The following is a 26,010-nucleotide window of genomic DNA, read 5'->3' as shown; positions in this document are numbered from 1 at the left end:
CAGGACATTGAAGTACTGTTGCCTTTCAGTTAACTATTTGTAGATAATTGGCATCTTGTTACAATGTTTGAATAGCTGAGTACGCAAAAGTCACCACAATCATTCCTTCCTGGGCATCAGGCGGCATTGATGGTATAAATGGAACGATACCATCTATATGTTGTTTCAGAGCTCTCAGTTTACTAAATTAGGATCTAGAAAGATGAGCTGTGGAGCAGACAATAATGGTAAGAGCTTTTAATAAGGCGCAGCAACATAAAGCATTCGTCAGAGTAAGACGAGGTTGCGGTTGCAAAACATTTAAAATGCATGTGCCAGTATAATGGCCTGCTCTCACAGAATGGACAGGTTCTCAGCAGGGCTTGCATCTAGCCTTCTATACCATCTGAACAGCTGTAAACGATATACACAGATGTTTAGGAAACTCCAAAAAACAAACCATTTACTTGATTCGTTTTCCAGAATATTGATAAAATGATTGAATGGAATGATTTGCATTCTCGTTTCATCAATGCAGTTTCAACACCTCACATTACCTGCTCTGGATTCATAGTGCCAAATATCTAGCAGCACATGCTTTGGCCCAGACGCACATTGAAAAAAGCAACATATTTACGGACATATTTACGTGCGACCGTGGCTCAGGGGGTTGGGAAGCGTATCTGTAACCAGAAGGTCGCTGGTTCGATCCCCGGGCTCTCTGTCCTGGTCGTTGTGTCCTTGGGCAAGACCTACCGCCTACTGGTGTTGGCCAGAGGGGCCGGTGGCGCTTCTGTCAGTCTGCCCCAGGGCAGCTGTGGCTACAACCGTAGCTTGCCTCCACCAGTGAGTGAATGAATAGTGGCATTGTAAAGCGCTTTGGGTGCCTTGAAAAGCGCTATATAAATCCAATCCATTACTGATTTCAGATCATCGAAATCGGCGTGTCTAGTCTGCACGATAACACACGAATGCAACACACTAACTAGAGTTTTTCTCATTCTTCTTTTTTTCCCAGCACTTTTCTTTGTCAACCTTTTCAAGACAGGAAGGAAAAAAAAGTCTTAAAATGCAATAACCTTGAGAGTGTTTGATAGTATAGGCATGGTGATTAGAAAATGCCTGCCTTTTGCCCACTCAGTTGAGAAGCGATTTGACAGTTTCATGTGGAATAGATGTTTCACATATTCTAAGCTGGTTCTTTGAACAGTGACAGATAGCAGACCCTGGCCTGTTCTCACTGGGTACTTCAGTTAGTATACAAGCCTGAGCTGTTTATTGTTATAATGATCAGTTTTAACATTTAGTGGGGTATTTTCAGTTTTCAATTACAGATGGTGTTCTGAAGTGTGTGCGTGTGTGTGCATTTTTGGAGCATTATTAACTCATATGAAGTTAAACTAAATTGGTTTACATTTAGCAGAAAATAATTTATATTTCTAGTAGAAATATGGGCCAATATACTGGCAGATATTCACCTGGTTGACTGCTTCAGCCTATTGATGAATGCTGATGGTGACTGATGTTTGTCTGTTGTCACATCAGTTTTGTGTTGTACAGATGCAGTGCTTGATATTTGTGCAGCGGGCTACAAAGACCTCTGAAACTGTGTGTGTGTGTGTGGTGTGTGTGTGTGTGCGTGCTTTCATTTATCCATTTCTTAAACTGTTTCCTTTACAAGATTAAAGGTTGTCTCATGAGTTTGATGATTTTTAATTTGTGCTTAATCAAAGATTGTATAATAAAGGGCTAAAAGTGTTGATATATCCCTAGTTTAGAGCAAAGTTTGTTAAGCCAAACTTTCACACTTCTTTTAAGTACATTCATTTATGATACTTATGTTCAGCTGTCATAAGCAACTGCTTATATAAACTTTGCACATTGTCAGTAGAATCAAGTCAAGACCTATGTGTTTGTATGGGTTTTTTTTTTTTCCAAACGATATATAGGATTGGAGAGTATTTGTATTGAAATAACTTGATGTTGAGCTACATAAAGCTTTTCTCGAATAAAGCTGGCCATTGTTTGCGTAAGTCGTCTCTCGTCGATCCCAGAAGTTCTCCTGCAGCACAGAGTGAGACACATTGCCTGTGAAACAACAAAGGAACAACTTCACATGTTATAACGACATGCGTGGCAGCATTGGCAAAGTTCATTGATTTGTGGAAATAACACACTTGAAAAGAAATCAGTCTTTTCAAAACCACCCTGTCTCTGCTGGCAAAACCAGTCACTTTGACCTCATAGAAAGCACAAATTGTCTCCTCACTTTTGTGCTATAACACGTAACATCAGATCCAAACTAACCTGTTAAAATACAAAGGTCACGCATGAACACAAGCGAACCAATCAGCAGTGTGTTTCAAGCTAAAATGACTGTTTTTCTTGTCGGGATCCTATGTTTTGTGTATGTCTGCCTGCCTGCCTGGGGGGCCGTGCCAACTGCCATCAAAAGGTAATGTGCACTGTGACGATTAAGCAGGAATCTCATACTGCATTAAAAACAGTCACTGAAATGTTTGCTCTTTTAAACATCATAATTAAATATATAAGAAGGATTTGCTTCTGAGAAAACGACTGCTTTTAAATATGAATGTTGGACATTTGCGTTCTCACATGCACCTTTTGTTGGTTATTATTTAGAGTTCAGGGCTACAGCTTTATGCAGGACCCTGTACAGTTCACGTTAAACTCAGACACCATCTGACCGCCTCTAACCCCAAAAGGAGTGAAGTATTTGCCCCGGGTGTTGCTCCTTTTTATGTTTTTGCACCATTTTAGTGTCACATTGACTTTTTTTTTGCATTTTAAGTTGACTTTTAAAGTGACTATAATGAAGATTTCTTTCCTTTAGGGATGAACTTGTAATGTTTCAGCTTAAAGCTGCAGCATGTAATACATATGTCTCCCTCCAGCAGTTTAGGCACATAGCTTCGAGTACACATCTGAGGTTATGAGCAAGAACTTTTTTTTTTTCTTTTCTACGTGAGATGCTAAAAATGGAAGGGAAAAATAAACCAGGATGTAAAGTGCACTTCATCTGCATTGAGGAATTTCAGAGGTCTCGGGCTCTCAGTCGTCTCATTCTCTTCCAAGAACACTTCTCCTTCCTGTTTCACCTCTGGCATGCCGCCCAAAGTACCCACAAACCACGGAGGCCAAGGCCGAAAATACACAGATGGTAATTTGCGCTACATTTCAATACGACTCAACCACCATTATATATAGCACTGCTGTCTGAACCCTGATCCCTACTGAGAGTATCACCTCACCTCAGATTCCAGCTGAAAGATGGGCTCTTTATGTCTTTGTCACAGACACAAACACTTGGGTGGAATAGTGCAGGTAGCTGGAGAGGCGTCGATTCTGGATTTTTATCATTTTTGAACTGAATATCTGAATGTCTAATGTTAATCTTCATTAATACATGGGATGACATGTCATGTAAAGACATCGTGTTACTATAGGGTGAATATCTTGTTCCTAAAAAAAAAAAATAATTCTAACCCGTGACCCCTGAGGGAATGTTTTGGTTTGGGTCCCTCAGTTCGCTTGGAGGAGAGGATGGCTGTAATAAAAAGTTGATTTGTAGCTGTGCTTGTATCCTATGATAAAATGTTTGTGTCCAGATGAGAGTGGTTTCTTCCAGGATGATGATGCCTTCATCTGTGCAGAGCATCAGGGCTCACTGATGAAACTATGATCTCATCTTAGTTGAACATGGACACGGTGGTGTCCTCCATCACATTCTCCTCCACATTGTTGAATCACCACGAGAAAATGAGTTGATCAGTCTTTACAGTAGGTTTCTAGAAACTAGTCACTTTATGATGGTCTTTCTATTTGTTTAAAACTAGTTATTTAAAATGTAAAAACTAGACTAGTTAAATGGCAAGAGGTCCATAACATGATTTAAAAAAAAAAAAAAGGCATCTAAATGGGGCATGTGCAAACTAATAATGTAATGTAATGTAATAAAAGAAAAGTGCACAGCTGACATGACTCTGTAGAGGAACATACAAATAAACACAATGCATGCAAAAGCAGTGCAGAGGCCACCTTCGTCTCTGGTCCCAAGCTCATTAAGGATGGATTGAGGGCGAAGTGGAAAACTATCCTGTGGTCAGTGCACAGTTTAAAAGCCAGCACTAGTGATATAGTAGCAATAGTATGGGGGTGCATCAGTGTATTTAGCACGGGTAACTAGCGCATCTATGAAGGCACCAGAAGGATACATGCTTGTTTTAACAATGCAGCGCCAAACAACGCTGTAATCGGCCTGCTTACAGGGAAGCTCTGATCTATGACATGGTTCAGGGTTTGTTTGTTTTTTCTGTTGTGAGCCATAGTACTGTCAAAAGTACAAAAACATGTGTATACATAATCTAAGTAAGTTAGTTGTATTTGTGCACTTTGCTGAGACTATGTTAAAACAAATTAATTGCTGATGAATTTTTTTTTTTAATTAGTTCGATATAATCGTGATTAAAAATGGTGCACGGCAAGCAACATCTTTGGTTATTATACATTTGATCATCCATACATGAAATTAAAACCAGCGTGCGAGATTAACTAGTGACACTAGAAAGGACTAGGATAGGACAGCAGTGCTGTGATTAATTGTTCGAAAAATAGTTAGATGGATCATTACACTATCACTTTCTTTTCTAGCACAGGCTTGGGTTGGGTTTTTTTCTGTAGCTAAAATTTCCAGATGTTCCATAAATGCCTCAAATGTGAACCTAAGAAGATCTAATGCGAACTAAGGTCACGTTAAAAGTGAATTCTAGAAATAGGTGTGTTTTTATTTGTATTTTTTTTTTTTAGCACTACACAACAAATGCCTTCTTTTCTCACCTCCATTGCCTTTGCTTTGAATAATGCTGGCATTAAATTCAGTGATCATTTTTATTAAAATCATTTGGACATTATTTTATCAATTAAACAGATGTTTAAAATGATTTCCAAGTCAATGTTTTCTGTTTCAGTTGACATCATTTTTCACACTGTTGCCACTTTTTTCCCCCTTTTGTTTTGGAACCGAGCTGGAATTTTAAGAAGTCCCATTAAACAGCCCTGCCCCTGTTTGACACTACAGATTATTTTAAGATTGTTAAGCGGTGGTGTTGCTTAACATAAAGGACAGGCACAGTCTTACAAGTTCATTTAATGTAAATAGGAGGCATACTGTCCTGTATGACATTTCGCCTCAGTAATCACTGGTATTGCCTGTCGCCTTGTTGGTTGTCATGTTTCATCAACTTCCTAATGGAAACAACACGATGAATAAACTCGATGGAGTGATGGTCATGTTGCTCCTGCAAAGGAACATCAATATTCAACCGATTTACAGATGTGTCCTTACTCTAAACACATGACACCTTTCTTTTTCTTTAAACCTTTGGTTTTATATTCAAAAATGGGAAATGGCAAAAGAGCCAGGATCTGGATTTGTAAAAATTTAATTGATTTTTTTTTTTTTTTTTTTTAACATTTTTAATATAAGATTTGTCTGTTTAGAAAGGTACTGACTTACATGTGTTTTACACTTGTTGACGTTGAATCAAAAGTAAGTCTAATGTTTCTAATAAATGTCAATGAAGTATTGTGTTAACATTCAGTTAAATCATTACTCCTGCAGTCTTCTCTAGCTGTTATTCTTCTTCAAAGTGAAAACTTTTATAAAATTGGTTGGTGTTAGGGAAAAAGACACGCATGAAGTAAAGTATATGACAAAGTGGCTAACATCCTGGTTACACAACTGAGACTACTTTACTGATTACAGGTAATAATGAATAACGAAATAAGTAATTTCTACTTTTTTTTTTCTTTTTTTTTTTTCTTAATTCAGGGGGGAGGGGGGGGGGTGATTTTGACATAGATCAAGCAAGTGAGGGTTTGTGGAAAAAGGAAAGGGAGGTGATCCTGATCCACTGTGTTCCAATTAATGGAATTACCTTCCTCCTTGGGAGGACTGTTAGTCATTTGCAGAGACGTGAAGCAGTCAGTAGTGCATCTCTCCCACCATATTGTCCAGCGAGCACTAATAAGGTAGCCCTGACCGCCGGGCTTGCTCATTAGCATAGCCCGCGGCTGTGGCAACCCCCGCCAGGGTCCAGCCGGACACTTAATTACTGCCCCGGCTCCTTCTTCACCACATCCATACTCCCTGCCTTCCTTCCTATGGCCTCACCCTGTGCCCTACCTCCTTAACCCAAGCACACATACCACGATGAGCCTCCCAGTCTTAGAAGGAACGAGAGGCTAATCATTTTGGTGATGTAAATGTGATGGCTCTAGTCTCGGTATGTTGTGACAGTCTTTCATGTTATTTCACTTTGTAGGGCTTTGCGGTCAGCAGTCTGTGCGATTTTTAGTGATTCCCTGACCTGCACTATCCTCCTCTCTCTAGCTCTTGTTCCTTCTCTCTCTCATTCTTATATTAGCTCATGGGCACGACTCTCCTTTTGACATCAGCGCAGTATTGATGCACCCCCTTCCAACCTTAATCGGCTAATGGCCTCCTCTTCTTGCCTGCCCAGTCAGATCAGCCCCTCCCTTTTTGCCATCTCTCTATCTGTCCCTTCCTTCCTTCACTGTCCCGTCTCCTCTCCCCCCCTACCCCGTTCAGGCCTGGGGTCGGGGAGGCCAATATTCATGCCTGGCTAAGCAACAGAGTAGCTTTGTGTGTGTAAGAGAGAGAGGAAAAAGGAGAGGGAACATGTTAGTCAGCAGCCTCGCAGAAGTCATGTGGTCGGTGACCTCTTGACCTACCTTTTACTCTAGTGTCCTGCTCTTCTCTCCTTTCTCTAATTCACACGCCTTCCTTTTATATATTTACTTTTTTTTTTTTTAACTAGTGATCTTTCTGTGCGACAAGGTTAGCTGAAATATAGCTGGCACACGGTCTGTACGTCTACATCTGAGCACGAAAGCACACACATGCGTGCACAACCCTCTGACCTGGAAAAGCCTCAGCCAAAATAATCCTGCCAAGTTCACAACTGGAGATTGTTGACAGCTCTGTGCGGTGAAACAATGAACAACTCCACTACCTGGAAGGTCCAACTGTTTTTAGCTGTAGTTACGGGCTGTGAGCCTCCTGGTTTCTTCCTTTGACAGGTTAGCACAACAAATTTCTAAACGCTGTACATGAAAATATTTTTATCTGCTCTGTGTGCATCTCTGGTCAAGCTCAACACTGTTTATTCTGGGAAGTCTTGAAGCCTTTGGCCCTCCCTTTAATGGAGTCTCAGGCTGGACTTGGACCCCTTTATAGGTCTGTCTTTGTCTGTCTATAATAAGGTGGCGCTATACATCTCAGTGGCCCAGAGAGAAAACTCCCTCCCGTTTTTGCCAGTGAATCATCCGTGTGTGAGTGATAACAGATCCAGACTGCTGAGCACCCCGCAGCTGTTTGTCTCAACATGCAAGTCATCCCCGCCATTACACCGCTAAATGGTTCCCTTTCAGTGGCAGACACTTGCCGCCTCGGCCAGTATCTCCATGCCTCCATCATCAAACCAGCCACCGTTGAGGAGCCGAAGCAGTTAAATGTGTATGTCAGGGGAAAAAGAAAAAAAGGAAAAGATAATCATGGGCAGGACTTTAGCAATTAAACATGTGTTTGTTCTTCAAAGAATGTCTCAATGTGTACGATGGGCATGTAGCACTAGCTGTAAGTACAGAACTGGCATGAAGGCCCCTTAGAGCTGGTCTGGAGACCATGACCTTGGAAAATGTCATTCTGTCCACAGGGGTGGCTCGCCTGTGACACACAAAGCCATGGTAGTGAAGTGCGCACTGTAGCACTCAGGCAGAAGCCCAGTGGCTTAGTGTTGTGTGCAGCTGCACCTAACCCCGAGGTTTAAGATTGAACTTAGGCAGCAAGAAAGTTCAGCCTCAAAGCTGAGACCTCGGGTCAGTAATCTAGCGATTTCCCTCTAACCACATTACAGCCATTAGTGGCTCTTGCTGCGTTTCGCATGTCACATGGAAATGGGTCAAGCCCTGCCCTGCATGACTCACTGGCTCCTTCTCCCTCTGCCTCCCTTTATTCCTGTTAACCCTACTCCGGTGGTAAAATGGCTTCAAGCGGCATGGTAAATTGGGTTCACAATCGGTGCATTTTGGTGTTTTTCATTCACCTTAATAATAGTCTCAACAGACAAAGTGTCACACGAGCTCGTCAGTGCCATAAAGTGCGTCCTGTAATATCTTGTCAAGGTGAAGGCTACTAGGCATGTGGCTATAGGATGTTTGGAAAGCACTAAGGCTGATATTATAAGGTGATCCGTTGCTCTGCTTTTTGACATCTTCCTCTGTGTTACTGTAAAATGTAAGAAAGGAAGTGGGGATGTGTTTGAGATGAGAAGATATCTGGAAGTGTGCAGGCCCTGTTTGATATCTGTTGCAGAAGGAGAGTAGCGGTCACAGCGGGTTGTGATTGTGGTCACCTTTGCGGACCACAGCGAGCCATGCTGGCCAGATGTCAGCCATCTCTAATGATCCCTACAGGTTGCTGGGCTGGGTTGCCTGGCAACGATTTTGCCTTTGCCTGTAAACAAAGAGCGGACCCACCGGGCCTCAGCGAGGGTCGTGAAGGTGAACACAGCTTTGGTGTGCTTGGAAATGTATGTTGGTGTGTAAGACATCTTAAATGATATTTTCATTTTTGAGTGCCTGCTCTTCTAATGAATCTCAGCCAGTTTTTTGTTAAATGTTTCGTGAGCTTCGTGTGTTCAGTAACCCAAAGAGGAGGTGTCAGTTTTGACATTTTGTTTCACCCGGGCTTGGTGCATTTGACATATTCTTATGGAGGTTTGTTAATATGTATCAGGAATATTCACTTTTCTTTGTTCGCCCTTGTCTGGCAAGCTGTAATGTTTTGCTTATGAATATTGATACATGAAGTGTATATTAATGACCCTTGGTGACCTTAACCCTATCCTTATTGGCTCCCTGGTGGTATCCGCAGGCTCATGAATATTAATCTAGTTCTGTAACCTCCATTACCCTAATCTTTGCTGTCTAGCCTCCCAGAAGGACCCGTTGTCATGGTAACCCCTTTACTAGGCTCTTCCAGACCAAGGGTGGGAAAAATAAGGTTTAAAAAAAAAAAAAAAAAAAAAGACAGAAAAATCTAAATTACTCAAACATCTTGGATGTGCCTTGTGACTGTATTAAAAAAAAGAAAAAAAAGAAGTTGAATTTGGGCTTTAAGTCTTTTTAGTTGTCTGCCTGCTTTTTCAGCTTTTAAAGGCTTTTTGACTCCCATTTAGGATTTTGCATTGTGTAGTTTGCTAATCTCTGCAGTGTAGAAGCCGGACTGTGAAAGCTTAACTGTCTTAAGCATCATAATTGTAAACCTAAGTTAGAGCTGTACGGCAATTGTTTAGCTGTGAAATAATCATCAGTCTTAACTGTTCGCTAAAGCAACCTTTGCCACAGTACTCACACACTTTCATTAATTCTTCCTTTGGTTTCCTCTCCTCTTCCAGATGTGGACAGCAATGAGGAAGGAGGGCCTGATGGCACTGCTGTGGAGGAGGAAGGCTGGTTTGGGAACGCCTCTGACACGCGCTCAGAGTCGTCGTCTTTTGGAGACACCCAGGATGAGGTCCTCCTGCCCAGGGGCTCCTCTCCCGACGAACGACCTGGAGTCAGCGCTGGGTCTGGGGATCATGACACCTGCGGAGGTGACAGCTCGCTGGGTTGCCCCACGCCTGTCCATCGTGCCTCTTTGGAACTTCTTGGACTGGATGGAGGTGCATTCTCGGCCCAGGACACACTCTCGTCTGTGGTATCGTCACTGTACGGCGAGGCAGCATCTCGAGCCCTGGGAAAGCCCCTCAGCAGCAACCTACGGCGCCTCCTAGAAGCTGGGTCGCTAAAACTCGACACCGGGGAGCTCCTGGGTCGGTCATCACGGGGAGGGGCTGGGGGCGACTCTCCTCCAATAGGTCTAGCCCCACCTTTGACACTCTCTCCATCTTCCCACCACGCCCAGCAGTTAAGTGCTCTTGCCCGAAAACTGGCCAGTAACAACAACAACAACAGTGGCTCAGCCTCACCGGCCTCCACAGCTCCTTCAGCCACCAACATCAAGCAAGAGCCCCTAGACCCCTTTAACTCTGTCACCCCAAGCAACGGCAGTGGCTTTGTATGGGCAGGTGTGGCAGATAAGTGGCCCCCAGCCAGCTGCTCCACGCCCTGCGGCTCCAGCCTGTCCCCGGACTCTGCAATCCAGAAGTTAAAAGCAGCAGCCAACGCTGTGCTTCAAGACAAGAACGCTGTGGCCTCCTCTTCAACGACATCTTCCTCCTCATCCACCTCTGCCTCATCTGCAGTGCCCACCCTGGGTGGGGGTGGTCGAGGAGACGATGTGGTGCGCTTCGATGCCTTTAACTCTCCGTTTAGCCCGCAGTCAGCTAGCTCCACCCTCGCTGCGCTCTCCAAGAAAGTCAGTGAACGGAGCCAAGCCTCGTCAACGGGCAGTGCTGCTACGGACCACCAAGCAGCGAGTTCCTTCCTCTCACTTGTGTCTATGACCTCCTCCGCTGCCTTGCTCAAAGAGGTGGCAGCCAGGGCAGCAGGAAACCTGCTGGCAGAGAAGAAAGACGGTTCCCCCTTGGCAACTACTGGGGTCCTCCAAGAGGACGTGAAGCCCCTGTTGGACAAGAACCAGAAAGCACCCACGCCCTCTACACCCAATCAGAGCCTAGAGTTGCTGTTGCCCTCTCCTCCTAAGGGCAGAGGGAAGCCCAGCAACCAAGCAGGTAATCTAAAAGCACAATAAAGGACTATAATAAGCATGGGAATCACTATAAGCATAATGAGATTAGTGAATTAATTAAAATAATGGTTGCACCAGTACGGTACAGTACAGTAGGTGCATAACTCCATATTTCTCTACTTAAAATATGTAGTTTTTTCTTCTTTAGCAAGAGAGACTTGCAAAATTATTAAAGTACACTCAAGTGTTAGATTGTGTTAAACACACAATCTGTCTGCTTAAAGTTAAACAAGACTGCTATGGTTGAATGTGCAAGCTTGTCTTACTGCAGCAGAAAATAATTCACGTCTTTTAACTGTCAGTTCAGTTTCTATATTTCCCCAGCCATCGTGTGGCCAAACATACAACACTATGAAATTCAAAGTCACACCGTTAGCAGTGCTAAATTATTACTTCGTTCTAAGGATGACTCCAAAAACCTTTTCGTGTAGCAGCGGCAGGTTCGCATGTCACCAAAAAAAAAAAAGAAAAAGAAATGCCGGCGGAGAAACAGAATTGTGAACTTCGGTGACATGTTTTCTCTAGTTTTGTAATGGTTTTGTTCTCACCTCACTGGCGCTGAAGCAGTGTGTAGTGTAGCCTCAGCTTAACTGTCAGCCGAGCAGAGAGCATAGCCGAGAGAAAACAGCTCTGGCTGGCCTTCTAGTCTGGGAAATGGTCTGTGGGCTCGACGGGGGGTTCCCGACTGAGACCTCACTGCCTTCCCAGACCAGCTCGTTTGTGCTCGGATGTGCGTGCTGCCAAAAGGGGGCCGTCAGTGTGTGCTCGGCACAGTGGGGAGCCCTGGAGTCCATATCCATCTCAGCAGCCTCCTCCTGGCTTCATACCCCACTAACCAGAGCCCTCTGCACTGATCAGCACAGCAGACTTAAGGCCAAACACATCATACTTTCCACTGACTGGATACAGATGCGTGCACTCTTTTTTTTTTCTTTTTTTTTTTCTCCCTCACTCTTTCTTCTCTCCTCTCGTACACGCTGTCTCTCAGTTACTTACAAATGGGCACGCAGTATAATCTGTAAGAGCGTGCTCAGATGTAGACGTGCAACCCAAACAAGGGTGCACACACAGATCTCACTCTTGGACAGGCGGAGAGATGACTTCAAAGTGCAAGCTCCAGCTAAGTAGTCTTAAGGGAGAACAGAACGTTTTCAGGGAGATGGATGGGCACTTTTGAGGGATTGTGTCGCAACCCCGCCAAAACTAAAATGGCTGGATCAAATTGACTTCAGACAGATGAGGCAGTCGATGTAATATTCTGTGATCTGCATGCTAAAAAGGGGTCTGCTCTAACCCGGCATGCCGTCAAGGTCGAGCAGCACTGTTAAAAAAAAAAAAAAATGCAGGTAGTTGTTTGGTCGCCAGACTGAAAAATGTGACCTTGATTATTGACTGTCATGTCTTGTTTTATTGTAGACCCTCGCTAGTTCTGCTATAAAACTGTATCACGCTGGCATGCTGTGCTTTCGTGTTTTAGGAAGAATCGACTCCCGTTTTTCTAACACGTGATTAGGCTTACACATGTTAAGCACTAAACACACACACGCTGCCTCCTGGTTTTATTTCTGCTTTGTTCGCCTCAACTTAGACTAAGCACAAGTCATTTCTGCATTGTGATCTCTGCTGTGCTTGGAGAGGTTGGGCCGCAGATGGTGGTTTATTGTTGCAAATAGGCAGTCTCGAGGTTTTACACCTCAGGTCAATGAATGGCTGAGCACAGTAATTTCACCAAACACTGATTACCAGATGTTTTTCAAGGAACGGCACTGGAATACTTATGAAGCCATCCTGACAGGCCCTTGTAGAATTTGTAATGCAATCATGCCTCTTTCTAATAAGACCAATTAAACAGTAATGGATGCCGGATATGAAGCCAACAACAATAATCGAGATACTAAAACATGCTAGAGTTTTTTGCTTTCATTGTTCCATCGCTTCCAGCTGGTGTTTCTCTCGTGATAGTTTTCATCATTAGGTGCGCAGACGTTGTCTCTCGCAGATCTGATCAGTGTCTGAGTAACTCCCTTATTAAAGAGGGGATTTGCATTTCTTTACAGTGGGATTGTCAAACATGGATCCTGCGGCTGAGAACAAGCCCACCGAACTGTCCATCCCTGATCCGCTAGGTGGCTTTGCAACGTATGAAGATCGTCGTTAACAAATCCAATTTGTTTTCAGCCAAATGCACTTAGTGCAGTTTTAGTGCAGTGGTGCCGGCATTATTACATATGGATCTTTTGAGATCAAATAGGATCAATACTTTTGGCAACCGTTGCAAGAGCTTGGTTCGCATTGCCGGCAATAAGTCGGACTCGTTCCCGGTGGGTGATGGGCTCCGCCAGGGCTGCCCTTTGTCTCCGGTTCTGTTCATAATTTTTATGGACAGGATTTCTAGGCGCAGCCAAGTGGCGGAGGGCTTTCGCTTTGGTGGCCTCAGAATCTCATCTCTGATTTTTGCGGATGATGTGGTTCTGTTGGCTTCATCGGGTGAGGGCCTCCAGCTCGCACTGGAACGGTTCGCAGCAGAGTGTGAAGCAGCGGGAATGAGGATCAGCACCTCCAAATCTGAGGCCATGGTTCTCAGCTGGAAAAGGGTGGAGTGCCCACTCCGGGTCGGGGATGAGTTCCTGCCCCAAGTGGAGGAGTTCAAGTATCTCGGGGTCTTGTTCGCGAGTGATGGGAGAAGGGAGCCGGAGATCGACAGACGGATTGGGGCTGCAGCTGCAGTAATGCAGACGCTGCACCGGTCCCTCGTGGTGAAGAGGGAGCTGAGTGTAAAAGCGAAGCTCTCAATTTACCGGTCGATCTACGTCCCTACCCTCACCTATGGCCACGAGCTGTGGGTAGTGACCGAAAGAACGAGATCGCGGATACAAGCGGCAGAAATGAGCTTCCTCCGAAGGGTGGCTGGCCTCTCCCTTAGAGATAAGGTGAGAAGTTCGGCCATCTGGGAGGGGCTCAGAGTAGAGCAGCTGCTGCTCCACATTGAAAGGAGCCAGCTGAGGTGGTTCGGGCATCTGACAAGGATGCCCCCTGGGCGCCTCCTGGGTGAGGTGTTCCAGGCATGTCCCACCGGGAGGAGGCCCCGGGGCAGACCCAGGACACGCTGGAGAGATTATATCTCTCGGCTGGCCTGGGAACGCCTTGGTATTCCCCCGGATAAGCTGGAGGAGGTGGCTGGGGAGAGGGAGGTCTGGGCCTCTTTGCTTAGGCTGCTGCCCCTGCGACCCGGCCTCGGATAAAGCGGATGAAGATGGATGGATGGATGGATGGATGGATGGACTTTTGGCACGCTTGCTTTACAGTAACTATCCATCCATTCGCTTCCGCTTATCCTTTTCAGGGTCACGGGGGTGCTGGAGCCTATCCCAGCTGTCATAGGGCAGGAGGCGGGCTACACCCTGGACAGGTCGCCAGTTTGTCGCAGGGCTAACACACAGAGACAGACAACCATTCGCACTCACAATACTCACTTACAGTAACTAAATGCTTCGTTTAGCTAGTGCATATTCATTCATCAAAGTCCATCAACATCTTGGGACTGGATCTTGCCTCTAAATAAAAAAATAAATAACAGAAAAATAAGAATAATAATTCTTTGGTTCCCATCAAGGCTCTCCTGAGGATGGTGGCAAACCATTCCAGTGTCCTGTGTGTGGCCTGGTCATCAAACGCAAGAGCTACTGGAAGAGACACATGGTCATCCACACAGGCTTGAAAAGCCATCAGTGTCCGCTGTGTCCCTTCCGCTGTGCTCGCAAAGACAATCTCAAGTCCCACATGAAGGTTGGATTTTATTTTTCTCCTCTCTGATCTGATCCCCTTACATGTCGTGTTTGATCACTATTTAAATGTTTCCATTTCTCTTTTGCATGATTTAATACTGTTGTGGCTCACAAAGAAATGTAGAAATAAAGCAAAAGATGTCCTAAAGCTGTCTTCCTGGCACCATGCAGTGCTGGAGATAAGGAGGGGTTTGACGCTTAAACCTGTCCCCATTTTTTTCCCAGGTACATCAGCACCAGGACCGGGGTGAGACGTTTCAGTGCGAACTCTGTCCCTTTACCTCCTCCCGTCACTTCAGCCTGAAGCTTCACATGCGCTGCCACCAGCACTTCCCACGCACAGACGTCAAGGTGAAAGAGGAGATCACCACCGACACGGAGGGCGAGGGCTCCCTGATGGGTGACGGCAGTTCCGCAGACATGAGAGCAACGGAGGTGTCCCCGCTGCACTCGGACGCTCAGCAGCAGACGTCCCCTCCAGTCGAGGCGTCCTCCAATCACATCCACATCAAGGAGGAGCCACAAGAGCGAGACCTGTCCGTGCTCTCCCCCTTCAGCATCTGCAGGGACCGTGCCAGCAGCAGCGCCAACTCCCTGGACCTACCCGGAGTAGGGGTCGGAGTCGGCGTCAGATCCAGCCCCAGCGCTCCGACCACAGCCTCCTTATTCAGCCCTGACATCACTACCAAAACGGCCACTGACCTGCTTATGAAGCTTTCAGGTTAGCATAGATTTATTTTTTCCTACGTTAAACGAAAGCTTTTTTTTTATAGTGCAGTCTTTACAGTGCTGCATTTAGTTAACGCTGTGCAGAAACGCATAGAAAAGCAGCTCACACAGACGCAGCGGTGGTGTAACTCCTGTAATCCATAATTGCTTTGTTTATTGTGCCGCTTTCTCAGCTTGACTTTTTAAACTCGACTCACTGCAGTTGCACTTTCATCAAGAGTTTTTCAGTTCTTCCAAACTCTCATATGAAGACATCGGCACTGATCTCCAGCTAGATGTTGTCTCCCCTTTGCCTTAAGTTTTGTTTTGATTCTTCATTGTCACCAGAAATAACATTCGTAAGAAGTGTAAACACTTTTTTATGCTTATTGTCTCAGGTCAAGGCTGCAGAATGTCTCTGAGCTGTTTTATTTTTATTTATTTTTTATTTTAAATGGCTTATAAAAACAACGAGAACGTAAAATGTCTATTAGTTCAAACATGCGGGGAATAGAGAGTTTTAGCTTTTGACAGCAGCACGTACACCAACGCATCTCAGGCTTCTTTTTTAAATTTTATTTTATGGGCATTAACATTAGAAAACATTTAAAATTCCCATTGGTGTCATTCTTTAAACGGTGAAAAGAAACGTAACAGTTCAGACTATGTGCATCTAGTCGCACTGCACAGATGGGTTTTGGCATATGTGACTGAGCTCTTTAACTTATTGAGCACAGAAAAGGTGGTGTCATAATGCCACATGTATTCAAAGTAATTTCAACTATACTAAAGGAATTCAAACCTTTTAATCATAGTATACTGTAGTGTCTTATACATCATACATACATCATCCATTCATGATTTGTTTGTGTACCATACATTGTGGTACCCACACGACAATAGTGGTTTCTGATCCAGGTTTTGGCCTAACGTGTTCTTGCTTGTGCATAGGTATTTGTTATATATACTCTGTATTGCTATTGAAAACATAATGTAGTGAACTGATACAGCATCTTAAAATATTCCAGTAACATCAGTTTAAAAAAAAAAAACAAACCCTAGCACAGATGACGCTGAGATAAACACGGGAAGGTGAGATCTGGGCTTTAAATCCATATTCAAAAGCTGACACATTTCAATGATTGATACACAGAGTTTATGCATAAGTGAGAAACTGTTGGGCTCAACACATCTAGCTCATTTACTCACATCCTCCTTCTGCCCAATTCACTGCATGGGGCTAAGACTGCTCAGAAAGCCTTTTCTGAGCTTTTCCTGTCTCTTCTGTTTTTTGTTGTTGTTGCTTATGAATTGAGGACCCTGTCGGTAATGACTCAAAACATCTAACATAAATTGCTGGTAATCGGGCAAAGCGCATCCCACTGTACGCACAACCAGGGTTGGTAGCAGCAGAATGGAATATATACAGGAAATTGACTTATGTGCCACTGTGACGCTCTTAATGCTTTATCTACTAGGAGTAACCCTTGATGCTCTTTCCTGAACTGAGTGGTTTCTGTCATATTTCGGTCATGTGACTGGGTTTGTATCACCTACCCTTGGGAAAACCTGGAAATTGTCTTTATAGATGTACACAGAGGTGTCAAAACCCATCATTGCTGGTACGAGGGAGGTCGTCCAGTGTGGTATTTATGGGGGAAAGGGCAGAACCTTAAATCCAATAGCATAAAACATGCAGTTCATGCAAACATGCATGTTCTTAGTTAGTCTAATTTTTGGAAATTGCAGTTATTTTTACATATCAATACCCAAGTAAAGGTTCAGTTTTAAAATCATTTATCCAGTCAAACATAAATGCAGTATGATGGGGTGTTTTTTTTTTTTTTTTTGTTGGTAAAATTGACACTTGGTAATGCCCGGTGGCACGTCTTTAGCTCTGTGCAGCTGGGCACTGATTAATTCCGCAAAAGCAGTCAGGGACTAAATGATTTGCTCAAGGGTACCTCGTCAATAGTGGTCAAGGAATTTATTTTCTCGCCGGCATCTTGTCAGTTGTCACGGTTGGTGACTAATTGTAGATTCCTGGCGTCTTCCTCCTGCTTTTCCTTGCACGTGTTGTTATTATTACTGACAAATTCAATTCCAAATTAGCCAAAGGGATAAACTGAATATTTACCCAAGCGGACTTAAAGATTGTCGTCTAAAATAGAAGACTTCATATTGGCTGCTCTTGATAGGAAGTTTGTCCTTTCCTTCTTTATTTTCCTAAGCCAGCTATGATACTGCACTTTCTTGAACAAACTTAACAAACACGCTGTTCCCAGCCGTACGTGGCCCGACCCATGTTTAGATGCATTTCACTGTGTTGCAGAAAATATCAAAAGATGAGCTTGGAGAAGATGGCAAGATTGATGGAAAAAGGTTGACCGGGGTTCAGCGCCAGGGTCGAGGCGACGACTGCCACTCTTCCTCTTAATACTGTGTAATTAGATTGAGATCTTGAGAGTAAGGATGGGAGGGGAAAAAAACCCTGGGAACATTAGATTAATTAAAAATTTATGCATAATTCATAATTAAAAAGGAATTCATAATTTGAAATGATTAGCGCCCTCAGCGCCATCCTGTGACCCCGCCAGGATGCACGGGGACTCGGCTCGGCTTAGTTAACTCCCGCTCGATCTTGCACGCCCCGGCTCCACATGGATGCCCCCTGGGTGCCAGTTGCGCTTCACTCCCAGACTGCACAATCAAGCCCAGGCAACTCCCAGAGGAGCCAAGATGGCTCCCTGCAATGTCAGCCCAGTGTCAAGTGGCGGACATCTTAGTCGGGGCATCATTCAAGGAGAGTGAGGCAGGATATAAAAAGACAGGACGAGAGGATGTTGAACTTGAATGCGTGATGATGGGCTTTAATGAATACCACTTCTTTGATCACAAAGTTCTCTCCCTTTGTTGGGGGGCGGAGTTAAAGAAAGGAGGGTTATGAAAGTGGAAAGAAGTGGGCTCAGATCTTTATGAGACTTACCCATGCCAAGGAGCAGCCAGGAAAGGAGAGGTGAGGAAGTTCCTCCTGGGACCTCTAGACTCCATTTCTTTTGACCTCCCTGCCAACCCAGATTGAGTGCGTACACGAGCAGCTCATCCCTCCTGCTTTTACACCGCTGTCTCAGTGCCTCGATCCCACAAGGCCCTATGGAGGCGGGGGCGGGGTATTAAAAAGCTGCAGAGGGAAAAATTTAAAAAAAAGAAAAACGGGGAGAAAAATGAGACAGATAAAGTGACAGCAAGCAAAGGCGGAGGGAGTAAAAAGCAAAGAGGGAGTTGCATTGAGTTCCCCAGGCATAAAAAGCCAGTGAACTCTCAGTGACCTCTGACATAATAAGCATATCTCTTTTTTTTTGGGGGGGGGGGTGGCTGCCCTGCTTTCCGTTGAGTGTTATACTGATACCCTTTGATTTTTATCCTTGCACACTGACACAACCGTTAGCTATCCGGTGTGATCCACATTTTGATTCAGAGATGAAAGCCACAGAGGCACTTTGAAATGCACAGCCCCTACCCTGTGCCCAGTGGACCCCGAGTTAATAATGACAGCGGGCACTGCACACCCTCCGAACACCCCCTCCACTCCCACCCCGCTGTGGTGACACAGGCACAACGTGCTTGACCCTGGCTGGGTGTGAATAATTGGTGTGCGGGGGGGTTTATAGGAGGTGTTGCATCTGTCATGATGCTTCTGCAGTTGTCTTATTTATGCGTTTCCTGGGAGAGCGACTCCCATGTGGTGCTTGGGTACAGTAATGTGACGCAAAAGCAGAATTTAGACTTGTAAAACATGCCATTTGTGTGTCATCCTAGCAGGAGATCGAGGTTTTTTGTGTGTATTTATGCATATTGAAGGAAAAAAGTATGCAGGAAAGATTCTGTAAGCCATTTTTTTGGGAACGTCTCATGACAGAGTCTTTTTGATTCCCTTCTTTTAAGAATGTCTAGATTTAATCGTATGTGTCCCCTGCTTTCCAGCTCTGCATGAGCAGATACAGGCAGGTCTTTTGTGTGTGACCTCTGGTCCATACATCCCCACTGCAGCCATCAGTATCACTGTCCGGTGTCTAGCACACTGTCAGCTTTTGTTGGGTTCTCAACCTGCCCCATGTAGCCCTGTGCTTTTTTTTTTCTTCCTCCTCTTCTCTGAAGAAAAAAAAAAAAAAAAACAGCAGCCAATTGTCAGAGGGGGAGCAGGCCGGCGTGACAGAGGTGGAAAGCTAATGAAGTTATTTGACGGCAGCCCTGGCCACGGAGCTAGAGGTGAGGTGGAGTGGACAAGCGCCTGGCAGTGAGACAGATGAGGCGCAAGAGAGAAGCGTAGCGAGGGGGAGAGAAACGGGCAGGAGAACGGCGATGGAAGTAGCGTTGGTGGCAGGTGTCAGAAGGGTGTGATAACACGGAGACAAACTGATAGCATCGTCAAACCTGAGCTAGAACCAGCGCAGGGAGCTGACACTGGACATTGGTGCGCACATGCACAGACACACACACAGTCACGAAACTCACATAAGCGAAGCCCAGTCACCCAGAGATGCCCATCTCCTCCGCGAATCTGTGCTCACTTCACAGAATGATCTGCCAGGGACTGGATGCTCATGATGCTATTGTGATTGTGAATTTTGACAGACAAAAGGCCAAAAGTGTAAGCTTGGTGGTGTTGTTGGCTGAATAGTTCCTGTTGGTGCTCTGCGCTGCCTTTTTTTTTTTTTTTTTTTTTTTTTTTTGTTCTTGAGCCATCAGCTCAGAGGAGTAAAAAACAAAAAACTTGCCTACTGGATTAGGCTACTAAATTATTCATTGGGATCTGTAACATAGATTCTGAGTGGAAATGCGCTCTATTTATAGCAATCCAAAAGGTCACAGGAGTGGTGTGACTTTGTGTGTGAGTGCACGTCCTGGAGTTGTTTTTGTTCTCATGAGGCCGCCGAGGAGAAGGATTCGAGAATCCGAGCTTGCGTTTAGTATTTATTTGTCAGTGGTTTAAGCGCAGCGACTGCCCGGGGTTTGAACGCAGCATGACGAAGCAAACGGCAACACAAAGTATGGTTAAATGTGAGTTTTTGTTTAATCTGTGTTTGTAAGGCGCTGACCAAGTGTGCTGTCCCTGTCTGATCCGACATGGCCCAACACGCTTCTAATTAGAGGACGTCCTTCCAGGTGCTGACCAGGTTATACTTAGCCTGCCCGCTGACATCTGACAGCATGACATTTCCAGCTGGTGCCATGTGCGACCCTGCGCCACTGCCCCCCTGAACTTGAAGGTCATCGCCCCACCCCCATGTCCCCCCACCCTCCCCTCCCTGCTGCTGCTCACCCTGTTCCTTCTCAGCCTCTTGAACTGCAAGCCCAGCCCTGCCATTGTGTGGCACTGTGGCATCACAACATCACATGGGTGGTCAGAACGCCAGCACCTGTCCCCTTTCCCTGCCCTGTATCCCCTGTCCCTGAGCCCTCTATCCCTCCGGCATAGATCATCATTAATCAGAGGGGCCGGGGCCAGCGCAGATTGATGATGTGGGCAGGGGGCGGCAGGCCTGTGGCGGTTAGAGATGTTAGGTGAGACGATCGGGTGAGGAGCGGAGCAGATCTCTGCTGGGGCCAGAGGAGACTGGACAGCAGTCTGCCCAAGAGTGATAGCCTCTCTTATAGCCATGCTCTGTGTGTGTTTGTGTGTGTGTTGCAGATTGAGTGTCCATGCTAGGATGTACAAGCTGTTTCAAACTGTACAAGTGTCAGGGGTTGTGCCAGTAGATGTGAAGATGTGTTTGTCGCTGCACCACTTGACATTAGCACAGTCAAACAGTATTAGCATTCAAATGGAAAAATGGAAAGCCAAATTTGGTGTGGCTAATTATGAAGTTGAACTAGTGATACCTGCATAGCTCCTTAGCAGGTACTCAACCGTGGTGTCTGCTGGAGCGCTCGCAAATTGATTTATTGCAGATTGCAGTGATGTCCTTCTACAAATGAGTCATGTTGCTATGGGGTAAAAATGACATTATATACCAACTTTATTTTTGTAACTTCTGTCATGTTTGGTTATCATAGCAACGAAGCTGCTTCTTGACTCGCATATGAATTTGCCCCACATCACAATGCCACTATTGCAGATAGTGTTCACAAGTCACATGGGCTGATCTCTTTAGATTTTGAATAAACAAGATCAAAGAGCATGTAAACTCGGCTTTTTCACTTCATGCAACAGCGGGGGATTTTGATCCTTTAATACGTCCAATTAAGTCCAGAAGGCTTTGTAAGTTTTCAAGTTATTGTGTCCTCATAAATCAAACGAATATTGTGCAGTGCATTTTTGAATCATTTGACATAGTTAAAAAAAAGAAGAAGAACAAAACTATATTTGGAAATGAAAATGGCTCTAGTGACATAAAAAGGTTCAGTGAGGGATCTAGAGGAAGTGGTTTTTAATTTTGTGGCCAAACAGTGTGACTTAAATTTAAGTAACTGAAGTTTTGTGACATTGCACAATAATCTATTTGTTAAAAAAGTCCTCAGTACTCGCGTTCTTTCTGAAAAATGGTATAGTGCACCTGCACTTAATTGGTAGACAGTGGTATCCTTTAACCTTCTGTTCCCACAGCCCTGTATTAAACAGACGTGACGTGTCTTTCCACTAACAGTATGGTATATTTTTGGCAATATTTTTAGCTCTTCTTTTTTGTGTGTGTTAAAGCAGTTTTTATTTCAACCATTTTTCTGAGCCATAACCTGTAAAAACCTTCGCTTTAGCACAGGGAGTAGTGGAATGTGCTCAGAGACACAAAGAGAGGCGCTTGCCCTGCTGTTCTTTTCTTGGCGGCTATCGGAAGTTGCTCCATGTCTAATTATTAATTATTCATCTAAGGCGGATTAGATTTGGCCCAGTTTCTCTTGAAGATGACTTTAGAGCAGAGGGATCCATGTGACAGTTCAATCCCTAACCTAGGCTACACACAGCAAAGATGGCAGATAAGACTTCGGCTGATTGCTATCAGAACTGCTGGAATTATTTCATGTCCAATTATTTCATGTCCCCTCATGAAGGGGATTCAGATGATGTCAAATGCAAAAGGAAACGAGGAATCCAGACTTAAGGTTGAGAATAATATGCACAGAAATGAATGGGTTGGGGAGAGGGAAAGGCTCTGTGTGGTAGAAAAGAAAGAGAGGAGGAATTCTGAATTTGTTGTGGATACCCTTAAGACGAAATGAGATCATAAGATTGCGCCCTGGGTTTTTCCCCCCATATCGCGCCAACTGTTGGCCAGTATGACCTGTGATATCCCATTGTGGAAAATGTTGTCATTCATTTGTTTTTTTTACATTTTCACAGTGCTGCGTAAGTGACTTCAGCTTATGAAATGCATGTCAGGTGTCTTTGGATAATCACTTTTCCCTCTGATCTCTTTTGTCTTCTTGACTCCAGCGGCCAATCAGAGGGAGACACTCAAATCTCCGTTCCAACTGAAGGAAGAGCCCAAAGTGGAGGAAGCACTGAGCCCGAGACCATCCTCCCAGTCCCAGAGCCAGATCCAGCCAAGCTTCCCTACGACTTTCAGCCCAGACGGGCCAACGGTGGCTGCAGCAGCCACAGATCGCCCAGGGTCGCTGAAACCAAGAGAAGGAAGCCCCATGGCTAAGAACAGCTTGCTGAGCCAGGATATCAACGTTAAGGTCGCCTCTGAGCTGCTGATTAAGCTTTCAGGTAGACTATCTGCTTATCTATAGAACTGTAGAAATGCAAAATGAGCTTTATAGCTCTCAGATCGGTCTTTGCAACAATTGGCACAGTTCTGTGCCCTTAAATCTATGCAAAACACTAACTCTGTGGTCTTCAATATATATTTTGAATTCTTGCACTGTATTTCGTGAGTTTCAACAAAGCAGTTTCTGCAAACATACATATCTAAAAGAACGGTCACCACTGCAAGTAGTTCTAGGAAAGAACAGGTCACGCACTGTTATCTTGTTATTTATTGTACCAGTTGGCTGTTTATGTTCCAGATCAGCTTGGAGGTTAGATGTAGGCCAAAGGTTAAGACGCTGACTGACATAAAACCCAAGCTAAAACTGAGGAGAGTATTACGGACCTGCAGGGGGATAATTGTCTTTGTTTTTTTGAAGCTTCTGTTTCACTTTTATTTTGTTTAGTGTCTTCTGCTCTGATGTCCCCCAAAACAAGGCCAGCAAATGGCAAATTATATAATATTATATAACCTTGCTTGCATTGTTGAACTTAAACTCAACCCTGACTTGCTCCTTGTTCCATGTCAGGCAGTTTAAGAGCAAGAGTTTTGACATGAACCACGTCTCAACCTGTGCGGACCGCTCTGACATCATGCATTGCAGCGTGATTTAGCCTTTGCCTCTTCTGGTTCCCTGCCCAAGGAAGCAGAAGATGCAAACCTGATTCCTTCTTTCGGAGTGTGTGCGCTGCTGCTTCTGCGCTTAGCATTACATAAATGCAATCATTGTTTTCAACGTACTATACGGTTTGTATCACGGGCTAAATAAAGTGTTAGAGCAGGTGCTTTTTTTAAACCTGCATCAGAATCTCTACTGAATGCCAGGTCCGGTTCAAGTGTGTTATGGACAGGTGTTTGTCCACTGTGGGCTGCTGGAGTGCGTCTCTCAGGCAGTCAGGAATGAAACAGGCTGAAGTATGCACCGACACAGCTAGCTTTTCCAACTACATATGAGCAGAGTGATTCTTTCCTTATTGATTGCTTAATTGCAGTGCTCACATTATGTGTACAGCGCAATTGTTTTTCCTTTACAAGTATAAGAGGAAGACAGGCGGTGCAATCATAAAACGTACAGTGTGGCACACTCGTGCAAGTATGCATCCACACAAAGAAAACAAATGGCTGTCTGACGGTGGCGCAGTGGGGTGTTGCTCCATCCGTGGCTCTTCATCCTGTGCCAGTACGTGCACGCTTGACAGACACCCTCACACACACCGGTTGCCATTGTTCTCTCTGGGTCGACTGGTGTTCACAGTGACTCATGCTGGCTGGGAGCTCTGTGATAGTACACGTGTGCTGCTCCAGTGCCTGCCCCCAGGTCACGTTTCCGTGTGTGTGCATGTCTTTGCAGAAGACAGGGATTACATGATTGGCCCGTGAGTGTAAACAGAGAAATTGAGACAATGCTTATGGGCTTTATATAATTCCTTCACTGTACTCCCTCTACCTGTGCTCTTTGTTTCATCACTGCTCTTTCCCGTCCCTGTGCTGACGTTATCCTGACAGTTTATTTGGGCTTCAAGCGGCATGACCAGCATTTATCCCCTCCCGTTACTTACACTAGCTCTGCAAGGTTGACCTAGGTTAGGGAAAGATGCTGCAGCGTTCATCCGTCCGCTGGCTCCCTCTGCCCCCTCACACAGTCCTCGGAGCGCAGTGCCGTCCATTGCCATGGCAACAGTGGGGGCGGTAGATGGAGAGGGCTGTCTAGAGTGACAGCCTTGACAAGAGTCTGGACCCTCAAATGACCCTGGGGGGTGTGGAGGAAGGGAGGAAAAAGATGGTGAGGAGGAGGAGGGGAGGGAAGCGGGTAAAGGTCATTGCCGTTACAGTCACGTGTGATTACGATCATGAGGTTCAAGGGCATCTGCACTGTAACCTTTCTCTGTCCCTCGTTAAAGGTCAGGCCAAGTACACAATAAGCCAGTGAGGGTACTCGGAATAAGGAAAATGCATCGGTATTTTAGGTTAAAACATCCTTGTCTGTCTGTTAAAGTGTTTATTTCCACATACTTGTATGTCAGTACAGCAAATGGACACAGCCTAATTAAATTTCATCTGCTCGGCTTTCCTCGACCATGGCATTGGACAGTCAGAGCAAGTAGGGTTGTCATCATTACTGCCCATTGTGCTGTAACATAAGTTGCATCATCCCTTTAACTAGGTCACATCTTCTCTTCGCGCTCTCTCTCCCTCTTCCTCTCTCATCCTTATCAAACATTTGTTGGTCGTATATAGTCGCCTTGCTAGTGCTACCTCCCCCACATCTGTTTAAAAACCAGGCTGCTGGTGTCTGGGGGCTAATTACGCCAGGCTAAATAGTCCCTGGCGCCAGCGGCTAACGTGTCCTAGCAGATGGGCACTGGTGTTGCAGGGCAAGGGGAACATGGCGTCACAGGACGGGAGGGGGAGAAAAGGGGGGGCGATGTAGGGCCCTAGGTGGTGCCCTGGCAGACTGGCATCGTGTGGGTAACAGCCGTGCCTCCCACTCACCATCCAGCCACCCTCACCATAGGTGTGAAATCACACTGTACTCACTTAACTCTTTTTTTTTTTTTTTCTTAGGAACAGGCCTTGCATCTCCGAGGACATTTTACGGGCCCTCTCCCCTCTCTAGTGCTCGTTACTTTGCTAATAAAAGTTGCATTAAGCAATTTTGACCACTAAGGAGCAGAAAGATTTAGAGCGAGCAGTTGACAGCAACACCCTTTTAACATATGAGGTTAGTTTTATTGTTGTTGTTATAGAAAGCCAGACTGTATGCACTCACTCTGCAGGAAAAGGGACAAATGCATCACACTGGAGCCTGTTCCGATGTCCATTCAATTTTAGCTATTAATATTTGCTAGCAATTCCCCTGGTTTGGTGGTCCACCTCTTTGATAGAGGGGTCGCTGTGATTTTAAAAGCTGTAAGGTTGGGCTTTTTCATCTGTGTAGCAGTATCAATTAACTGAATGTTAAATAATAAAAAAAGAAGCCTTTTCAGCTTTT

At 45.0% G+C, this 26,010-nt stretch overlaps 1 protein-coding gene across 1 annotated transcript in view; it reads left to right on the top strand.

Annotated features, from left to right (window-relative positions):
• Positions 1–517: 517 nt before the first annotated feature.
• Positions 518–26,010, top strand: part of znf827 (zinc finger protein 827) — a 61,022-nt gene continuing 35,529 nt past the window's right edge. The window contains exons 1-5 of the mRNA XM_026171342.2: positions 518–8,583; positions 9,480–10,757; positions 14,388–14,560; positions 14,785–15,280; positions 22,700–22,978. Coding sequence (XP_026027127.2) covers positions 8,457–8,583; positions 9,480–10,757; positions 14,388–14,560; positions 14,785–15,280; positions 22,700–22,978 — 2,353 coding nt within the window. The 5' untranslated portion in view covers positions 518–8,456. The remainder of the gene's footprint in view (positions 8,584–9,479; positions 10,758–14,387; positions 14,561–14,784; positions 15,281–22,699; positions 22,979–26,010) is intronic.

This window comes from Astatotilapia calliptera, chromosome 6 (genome assembly GCF_964374335.1).
Source record: "Astatotilapia calliptera chromosome 6, fAstCal68.1, whole genome shotgun sequence".
Taxonomy (NCBI): domain Eukaryota; kingdom Metazoa; phylum Chordata; class Actinopteri; order Cichliformes; family Cichlidae; genus Astatotilapia; species Astatotilapia calliptera.
This window is presented reverse-complemented; position numbering and strand designations above follow the sequence as displayed.